Source organism: Gobio gobio, assembly GCF_949357685.1.
Source record: "Gobio gobio genome assembly, chromosome: 21".
Classification (NCBI taxonomy): domain Eukaryota; kingdom Metazoa; phylum Chordata; class Actinopteri; order Cypriniformes; family Gobionidae; genus Gobio; species Gobio gobio.
In genome coordinates, this window is record NC_137117.1 from 23523091 (window position 1) to 23532849 (window position 9759).

At 35.8% G+C, this 9759-nt stretch overlaps 1 protein-coding gene across 1 annotated transcript; it reads right to left on the reverse strand.

Moving 5' to 3' along the window:
• Positions 1–698: 698 nt before the first annotated feature.
• atp6ap1b (ATPase H+ transporting accessory protein 1b) lies at positions 699–8326 on the reverse strand. The gene is made up of 10 exons (XM_079801817.1): positions 8174–8326; positions 7821–7947; positions 6867–6941; positions 6570–6763; positions 5870–5901; positions 5607–5692; positions 5070–5311; positions 4930–4980; positions 4578–4815; positions 699–2144 (listed from the first exon to the last, which is right to left on the reverse strand). The coding sequence occupies exons 1-10, from the start codon at positions 8296–8298 to the stop codon at positions 1935–1937; spliced, it is 1380 nt and encodes a 459-aa protein (XP_079657943.1). The 5' UTR covers positions 8299–8326; the 3' UTR covers positions 699–1934.
• Positions 8327–9759: the final 1433 nt, after the last annotated feature.

The window sequence follows — 9759 nt, forward strand, 5'->3', positions numbered from 1 at the left end:
CCATCTGAATGTCTCAACAGAAATCGAGACTCATCAGACCAGGCAACATTTTTCCAGTCTTCAACTGTCCAATTTTGGTGAGCTCGTGCAAATTGTAGCCTCTTTTTCCTATTTGTAGTGGAGATGAGTGGTACCCGGTGGGGTCTTCTGCTGTTGTAGCCCATCCGCCTCAAGGTTGTGCGTGTTGTGGCTTCACAAATGCTTTGCTGCATACCTCGATTGTAACGAGTGGTTATTTCAGTCAAAGTTGCTCTTCTATCAGCTTGAATCAGTCGGCCCATTCTCCTCTGACCTCTAGGATCAACAAGGCATTTTCACCCACAGGACTGCCGCATACTGGATGTTTTTCCCTATTCACACCATTCTTTGTAAACCCTAGAAATGGTTGTGCGTGAAAATCCCAGTAACTGAGCAGATTGTGAAATACTCAGACCGGCCCGTCTGGCACCAACAACCATGCCACGCTCAAAATGGCTTAAATCACCTTTCTTTCCCATTCTGACATTCAGTTTGGAGTTCAGGAGATTGTCTTGACCAGGACCACACCCCTAAATGCATTGAAGCAACTGCCATGTGATTGGTTGATTAGATAATTGCATTAATGAGAAATTGAACAGGTGTTCCTAATAATCCTTTAGGTGAGTGTATATCTGTAGCTTTCTGTATCACATGGCTGCCAATAAACGTTCACATTCAGTCCCCGTATTCAATGTTTTGTAATAGTTTAATCATTCATCTAGAGACAAGAACGTTTGTAACATGTTGCAATGCACCTCTGACAGCAAATGTGGTAAATGAAACTGCACATTTGAATTTATATCTCTAGAATATGCTATGTCTGCATGTTTCACGACAATGCCCATTTAAAATAAGTGTTAAACTTAACATGAATCCCATTGGACCATACCCAAACATATTGAAGGCATATTTTGAATTGACACTATTGGTCCAATATATTTAATAAGCTCAGTCTCTTCAATTAAATTTACATCCAGTTGCACAGGCTACAACAAAGTTCTGACACAGTATAATGCATTAATCTACTATAAACCTTTTTCATTAGTATATTTTTACACAATTTTAGCCACTTCATATATTTCAAAACCTTGAACAGTGGATACTTTTGGCACTTTTATTAGTCAGTTTGTTGACCAATAAAACAATTCGGCTAATGGCTCGTGTTTATTTAGCACTTTTCATTTTCCAAGCAGTGACCGGCTCACCTTAGCACTTAAATTGTATATTTGGCATAATTCAATATTGGCAAATCTTAAATGTATAACTACACAAACATACAAATCTAGCACAACGTGAGAAATAAACCACCAGTTTTAAAAGATGAGATTAAAAAACAATATTCCTAAAGATAACAGTGCAAGTTGCTGTAATGCAAAATCTGTCAAATGTAGTCGCGTTCATAAGAGTTTACCACTAGACAGAGAAACATGCACGGTGAACTGACATGTGCATGTGAAACCTTGGTAAGACTTTACAAAAGGTTCAATTTATTAGCAATCTAATGATAATGAGTGAATGAACAATTTTATATTCATTTTACATTTATAAATAAATCTTAATCCATGTTTGCTCATAAGTTAACACAATGTTAATTTATACAACTTATTAGAAATTAACATTAAAATGGTGTTCATTGTTAGCTATTGCATATAACTCCTAGTTGATGTGTTAAACCTTATTGTAAAGTATTATCAAAGTTTTTAATAATTAAATATGTAAAGTAAAGGAGATGTGAAAATTTCACCACAAGGCACATGTTTTGTCTTTGAATATACACTCTTAAAAACATTCAAATACTCATGCTAGATCCAGAAATTTCTGATCGACAACCACATTAAGGGTCTGGATGTTTTTGACATACAAATCAAGTATATTTTTACAGTTTGACATCATCACAGGTTTTTTTTGTTGTTGTCTCATTCACTCTGAGGCACTGAAATCGCTGGGCCTTTTGGATCATCAAAGCGGTCCATGGTGTGAATCTGCATGATCATGTGCAGGCCGTAGGTAAGAATGAGCACCATGAGCAGAGAAGTCAGCAGGCCCATCCAAATCCCTGGAGTGAAGAACCCTGCACAATCGCTGGCATACGAGAACATTTCACCAGTAACGTTGAAGGCTTGGATCTGTTGGAAACAAATGATGCATCTATCAGCTGCAGTATCTGGATTTTTTTTGTGCACTGCAATTCATAACTTTCACGTGACACATCAATATAGGAATCTGGAAAAAGCCGTCATTAAGCAGTATTAAGACAGTGTCATTAAAATACAACTTTCAATAGGGACCTTAATGAATGTGCACACTATTGTACAGGCAAACAGATGAACCCTGAATATAAACGCTACGTGCAGTTTCTTGTTATGCTTATTTCCGTAAAAAATCCGTAAAGAAAATGCATTTAGTGCATTGTGTTCATATTCTGGCGTCATCTGCTTGCCTATGCAGTTTATAGATTACAAGTGCCCAAATCGTGCACTTTGTTGATATTTTTGTTTTTCTTTTGAGATGTGATCTAAATATCCGTAGCTTGAAAGGCCTGGGGCCTCACTTATAAAACTTTTCGTAGATTTCATCCTAAAAGTGTATGTACGCACAAAAGCTAGATTTTGCATACGCACAAGTTTTCAGATTCATAAAAACGTGTACGACAGAACCTGCGCAAAAATCCCTTTATAAATCCCAGTCAGCAGAAGATTGTGCGTACGTGCATCTCCTCACCGAAATCACCATATATGGAGCTTACAATGCCCAGTTTTACTATGCATAACCTCATCTGCATATCATTTCCATGCACATTCCCATCCACAGGTTTAACAGTCAAAGGTACAAGACAATCAAAATATTAAATACAGACTATAAATGCCATTTGTGCCTTACACAGTACATTGTATATATAATAAATATATCAAAATATCCATAAAAACAAAATTGTATAAAATACTTCTCAGATAAAGTTAAGAATAAAGTTGATTAATTCAGTATTAATTCAAAATATTTTGTTAATTTTAAACAATTCAAATCAAATCCAATTCATGCAGTTTTGCTGATAATATTCATATGATGTTTAGGCTCTTTTTAATGGAAACAGATAGGCCTACTTATTTATTGCAGTGCAAATACAATTGTCTAACTCGGCATGTCACTGACAAAGTATTTTAAAAAGAAATGTGCAAATCTTAACATTTTCTTCAAGTTGTATCCTGTAAATACAGTGGTATTTCTCATAATTTTGTGAAGATGCCATTATACGAAATCAACACCTACATGCTGCCACGGTTGTAAGCTATTACAGGGATGCAAACGGGTGAGGGGTAAAAAAGGTGAGAACATTGCGTGGATAGAGAAAACACGTTTTTTTTTTAATTATATACATTACTTTTCATGCTCATTTCTAGACACTATTACCGGTAAGTATCTTTGCATCTGCCTGAAAACTAATTCTAACAGGTAAGAGGTAAAAACGTTTTTGTGTTTTATGTAGGGCAAAACAACCCTTTATAAAACACAAAAAAAGGATTCAATAGATGTGGGAGCTGAATACATAAACAAAACAAAAACAAGACGACAACAACCAGATAAAATGTATGTTGGAAATCATCTTAGCTTCTTTATTAACACTCAAAACTGAACACTGAAGATCCCACTGGTTATAAATGCATCAATATGGGATACTTTGTACACCAAAGTTAAACCCTATTTGATTTCCACCAGAATTTCAAGGGCCCGCTTTCTTTGTTTTGCTGCATGTCTCAGCCTTGCCCGTTTTTCTTCGATGCATTTATTTTCCTTTTTTATTTATTACCTTGTAATGTCACTCTTCACAAAACGAGAACAAAAAAAAGATGAACGGACCCCCCCCCCTCCCCAAAACACTTTCTCATCGGATCTATGCAAATCTCGTAGGTGACCCTTTTTGATCTCAAAAAGGTGAATTCTAACCTAGAGGAGTTTGCATCTATGCTATTATCATTGGACCTATTCAAACCGGACAGTGGACCGTTCGACCATCGAATCCTGCAGTGTCTGTAATAGCGAAGTGTGCATTCCTGCTAAAAAATATTTTGTCACATGAGATCTGCAGTTTATTATTTATTGGAATTAGCCTACATTTAATCCTTAATGTCATTAAAATAGCGTGTCACAGGAAAAGTGATCAAAAGAAGCACATCCACATGTCTATCTCTAAATTCATAACTTTTTAGTTTGAATTGCGACGTTATATAATTTCAGTGCATATCGCCCTTAAAGAAACTGAAACATTAAATGTAAATGTGTACATAAAAATTAAAACAGAATTTAAATTGTTCCTAATTCATTACTTTTCTCACTCTAGTTAAAGAGTTTGTACACATGGGTCAGAGTTTGCGTGAAGGTGTGCAAATTTTCCCGTCAAGTTTGTTTTTAAAAATCACAACTTTTGCATCGGAAGTAGCATCCGCCTCTTTCACGGCCTGTTTTGTGCGTACACAACGGTTATAAATGAGACCCTTGGTCTATGAATGTTTTGCCCTCCAGGTCTCCGCGTCAGTCATGCGACTGAAAACCATGAGTAGTACCTGAAAATCAGTGAAGGTCAGCTTCCATTGGGTAGCGTTGTCTGTAGCATTGCGAGGCACCAGTAGGGGGCTCTGAACGCTGCTTACGCTCTGGCAATGGAAAGAATACTCTGCAGGAGTGTAGATACCACCACTGGCATTAAAGATCGCCCTCTGCCCGTCATACTCCAGTACCACCTGCTCCATGACCATCCAGTTGCGAGCAGACACAGGAAAGAAGATCTTGCGCATAGAGAAGCTTTAAGGAAGTATTAAAAATATATAATGTTCATATCCAACAACGGCAGAAAATCCTGTTTGTCAAAACCACAAATGATACATGTAAGTGACAGATTGGGGGTTAAATACTCACATAAGCTGGAGGGATTGGAAATTCAGAACGTTTTGGTAATTCAGGACGAGTCTGGAAAACAAAATATTTTATACTTTCAAGAAACAGCAGTGAATAATGTTGAAATGCATACTGATTTCTGCTTTATAACACTTTCTGACCTTGACAGCGTTTCATTGCAAACTGAACCAGTCGGGTCAAAAGAACCATTAAAAAGGTCTTTTCCCAAATCAACTTGGTTTCCAGAGTAGCTAGCGAGGAGAGTGTCAGCCCACAGCATGATGCAGGGTTGCCCCGCTGTGTTGTTGAAGACAATTGGAGGTTTCACAGACGGCTTTGGTGGTGCCTGAAGTAGCGATCGGCCCACAAAACTTCCTGCCATTACTGGGGTATCCTCAATGACCTATAGAAGAAGGATAAATGACAACAAAAGACACTGAAGCTGTCATGACCGCCCATCGACCATCCACATGTTTAACACTGTCAAAGGTACAAGACCTTAAAAATATTAAATACAGACTATAAATGCCATTTGTGCCTTACACATTAAATTGCTGAAAATCATCCAATATCCTTTTTATGCATGCGTCAAATGAAGAGGAACAAAATGGCTTTTTACACTGCGCTTAACCCTGAGCTAATGTCTCAGAATGCTCAAAGTGAATACATTTAAATGTACTGCAAATGTGATGACTTACTCTAGAGGGCTTGAGGCCAGTGTATACAGCAGTGTAAGGCACGTCCTGAGATTTGAACATGTCAAGGACCTTTCCAATGATCTCATCTAAAAGAAAAGAAAATCTTACATACTATAGTACAGCAATAGTGATGAACACATGGCATCAAGTTAGAATTAAAACATAAAAAGCAATACACAAAAACACATATATACACATACATACATTATATATATATATATATATTATATATTAATTATCAAAAAAGAAACGCAACTACTCACCATTTTTCAAAAGCAAATCCTTTGATTGAGCCCTGATATTCAAACAAAGCAAAATCAAAGTGTTATTTTAGTATTATTTATATACTTATTATACTATTATATTCCTCATTAATATTTGAAATAGCTTTTATTTTAATATTTTTCATTTCAATTAAAATTTTAGCTTACATTTTGTTGCGCTTTTGTCATTTTTTTATATTTATAATTATCTTTCATTTATTTTTATCTGTTTTAATTTTAGTAATTTTAGTACTTCAACTTATTTTATTTTTTAAAAGTTTCAAAACTAAGTTTTTAATCCAATATTTATAATATTTCAATTAAATAAATAAAAAACTAACTTTTTTTAAGTTTTAGTTAATAATAACAAAATTGCAAATAGAACAAAAAAGGGAAGTTAACATTATTGAAATACAGAGCGCCTTGCAAAAGCATTCAGAGTTTCAGACATTAAACAATTCCTTGATTTTACTGAAATGTTGTGCTGTGTTTGTTTTGTTTCAATTTGGCAGGGCACTGTTTAATATTAGAAAAGATTCTTTGAAAAGGTTGAAAAATGCTGTTAGTATTGAGTGCCTGTGTTGCCGAAGGTTACACAGATGGAAAAACATGAACGTGTAAATAATTCAAAAGTTAAGAATCGGAACACTTTTGCAAGACACTTGGTTTGTAATACAAATAGCACTACAGAACATCTTACCCAGCAGTGTAAGGGAGATGGACAGCCAGCAGTGAAGGCTGCGCAGTGTTCATCTTGATTTCCTTTAGGGTGCTTGGGTTGATGTGGACCGCTGGGATACCCAGCTCTCCCTGGAAGAGTTCCAGGACTGAATCCGATGCAGACCAGTCCAGGGCTGGCAACACCAGAGGACTGGAGGACATCTGAAGTGCTGACTTGAATGCGCAAAAAAAAGACAGAAAAGTTGAAGAGAACGTTAGAGAAAAATTTTGATGTGATATTTTTTTGAGGATTTAAGGAAATAAAGAGCACACCCACCTCTACGTTTAAAAAGACACTGTCTTGCTTGTTCCCAAAAACTCCACCGTACATTGTGAAGTCATCTATACTCAGCTATATAGTCAGGAGAGCAGGCAAAAAGAGTCAGTTGTTACATTGCATAAATGTATTCAATTTAAGTATTATTTATATACTAGTATACTATTTATTAATATCTTAAATTAGATTTTCCTATTATGTTTTCATTTTAGTTTCAGTTTTAGTAATTTTGTTATGTGCTTTTGTCATTTTGATCAGCTTTTTAATATTTAAAAAATGTTATTAAAAGTTTTTAAAAATAGCTTTAATTTACTTATATTTTAGTTTTAGTACTTTTAGTAAGTTTAGTAAGTCTTGGCAGCTTTTTAAATGTTATGTCAATTACGAAAATGTGTGTGTAGTGTTGTTATTATATATTTCAATAACAACACTGATTCAGATTCCATATACACACTGCTAATATAATAAAGTAAATTCTTCAAATCTCTGGTGTTTAATATTGCAATAACACAAAAAGAAATCTTGCCATGTCAGAGCAGAAATGATCACAATTCTATGTAATGAAATACTGGCATGTCCAAGGGAAGATGGATGGGGAAGTAAGACTCAAAGTCACACTATACTGACAAGTCCAGTAACTACGAGAGTAAAAATATCAGTATCAGAGGAAGAAGCTGCTTTACTAATAATTCCACAATGTAAAATACATTGGTAAGAACCTTTAGTATTTGTGAGAACCTGAGAAAGCGAAGTATAAACAGTTTACAATGTAGTAGCAATGTAATTTTGTATAGCTGATATAGCTGTCCACTATATCATATATTTCAAATGATTAAAATGGTCATATGACCGGATAATATTGTATTATAGGACTAATCAAATATCTTACAGAAGATAAAAACAAAAGAATGCACTAGGGGGGCATTATTTCCCCCCACATTTTAAGCCTTTTACCTTTTCCTGTAAGAAGAGCAGCACGTTGTGAGGAGCAGTGGACAAGGAAGATTTCAGATAAGACACCAGCTGCCCACCAGACACAGCATGACCAGCTGCTGGTTGAGCCAGATGTGGCATACTGTAGCTGTATTGACAAAGATATCGTTCAGTTTGCAAACCTCCTCAACAGAAACAGGAGGAAGACTTGAAACTGTCCACAGTAATCAACCTTTACCAAGCGCTTTCCACTTTATAGACACTGTTAGCTGATTCAGCTGCCTGAACATAACTTTTAAGAAAGCCACAGCAGTGTTCTGGAGTACTATTGGACAGTGTGAAAGCAATAATCAAGAGACAAACGTGTCACATACCCATCACTGGTCCACATGAGCAGAGGCACTTGAGCATAACAGCTATAAATCGAGAAGATAAATAATAAAACTGAAGCGAAGGCCATTGTCGAGACACTACTACGCCGCACTCCTACTTCCGTCATTATGCAGGAGAGTCACGTGAATGGCAATACGCTGATGATCATGTGACTGTTGTGACTTCCCCCCACCCCCCACCCCCCACCCCCCACCTCCACCCTCGATCATGTGATTCTCTTCTGACTCGATTCGTTCTCGTCCCCTGAGCAGCGCGCAGGCGCAAACGCTGAATATCATAAGAACAAACTATATTTTCATTATTCGCTAGGCTAGGGCAACGTTTTTGAAAGGAAAAAGGATCCAAACTGTAACATCGTTAATTTAAAACTCAGACATAACAATAACAACGATATAGTAATACTATCTATCTATCTATCTATCTATCTATCTATCTATCTATCTATCTATCTATCTATCTATCTATCTATCTATCTATCTATCTATCTATCTATCTATCTATCTATCTATCTATCTATCTATCTATCTATCTATCTATCTATCTATCTATCTATCTATCTATCTATCTATCTATCTATCTATCTATCTATCTATCTATCTATCTATCTATCTATCTATCTATCTATCTATCTACCCACCCACCGATCTATCTATCTATCTATCTATCTATCTATCTATCTATCTATCTATCTATCTATCTATCTATCTATCTATCTATCTATCTATCTATCTATCTATCTATCTATCTATCTATCTATCTATCTATCTATCTATCTATCTATCTATCTATCTATCTATCTACCCACCCACCGATCGATCTATCTATCTATCTATCTATCTATCTATCTATCTATCTATCTATCTATCTATCTATCTATCTATCTATCTATCTATCTATCTATCTATCTATCTATCTATCTATCTATCTATCTATCTATCTATCTATCTATCTATCTATCTATCTATCTATCTATCTATCTATCTATCTATCTATCTATTCAGAAAGAGTTACATTGTTAACTATTTGTAGCCTATTGTTTATCATACTTATTAGGAATCAAACTTGGTCGACCCTCGCTATTTTTTCACCTGGAGTGACTGTAATTTCAGGACCACGGGCTTAAATATTGACAGGCAGCCTCTGTCATATGATAACATTTTAATCAAGCTTATTTGAATTATTAACAGATCACATAGTACTATGATCATATTGCTATATAAGTAGAACAATCCTTCGCGTTTCCTGAGCACTAAAACAGCCCTCATCTTTATCATCAGCACTTTAATTCACGCGTTATTGAGAAAGGCTTCATCCTCAGTGTTGTTGGCGGAGGGATATCTGATAATGTGACTGCGCCCTGTGCCATTCAGCTGTAGGATGGGGAAATTAAAATTCGATAATTTAAGACTACCCTGGATGTGAATTATCGCTAATATTTTTTGAAGCACTTCTATTTGTGGCTGATTCGTAATTCTGGGTTGATGACATTCAGAACAACAGTGGTCATCTCCGTTTTGGGAGGTGCACTATATTATTTCGCGAATGTCTCCGCACCGCTGGAGCTCGT

Excerpts from the sequence above, each read along its gene's own strand:
- atp6ap1b (XM_079801817.1), bottom strand. The coding sequence starts at position 8,298 with ATGACGGAAGTAGGAGTGCGGCGTAGTAGTGTCTCGACAATGGCCTTC. Across the intron at positions 6,764-6,866 it reads GTGTCTTTTTAAACGTAGAG|TCAGCACTTCAGATGTCCTC; the intron begins GTGGGTGTGCTC and ends TGCGCATTCAAG. Across the intron at positions 5,312-5,606 it reads CTGGCCTCAAGCCCTCTAGA|GTCATTGAGGATACCCCAGT; the intron begins GTAAGTCATCAC and ends CTTCTTCTATAG.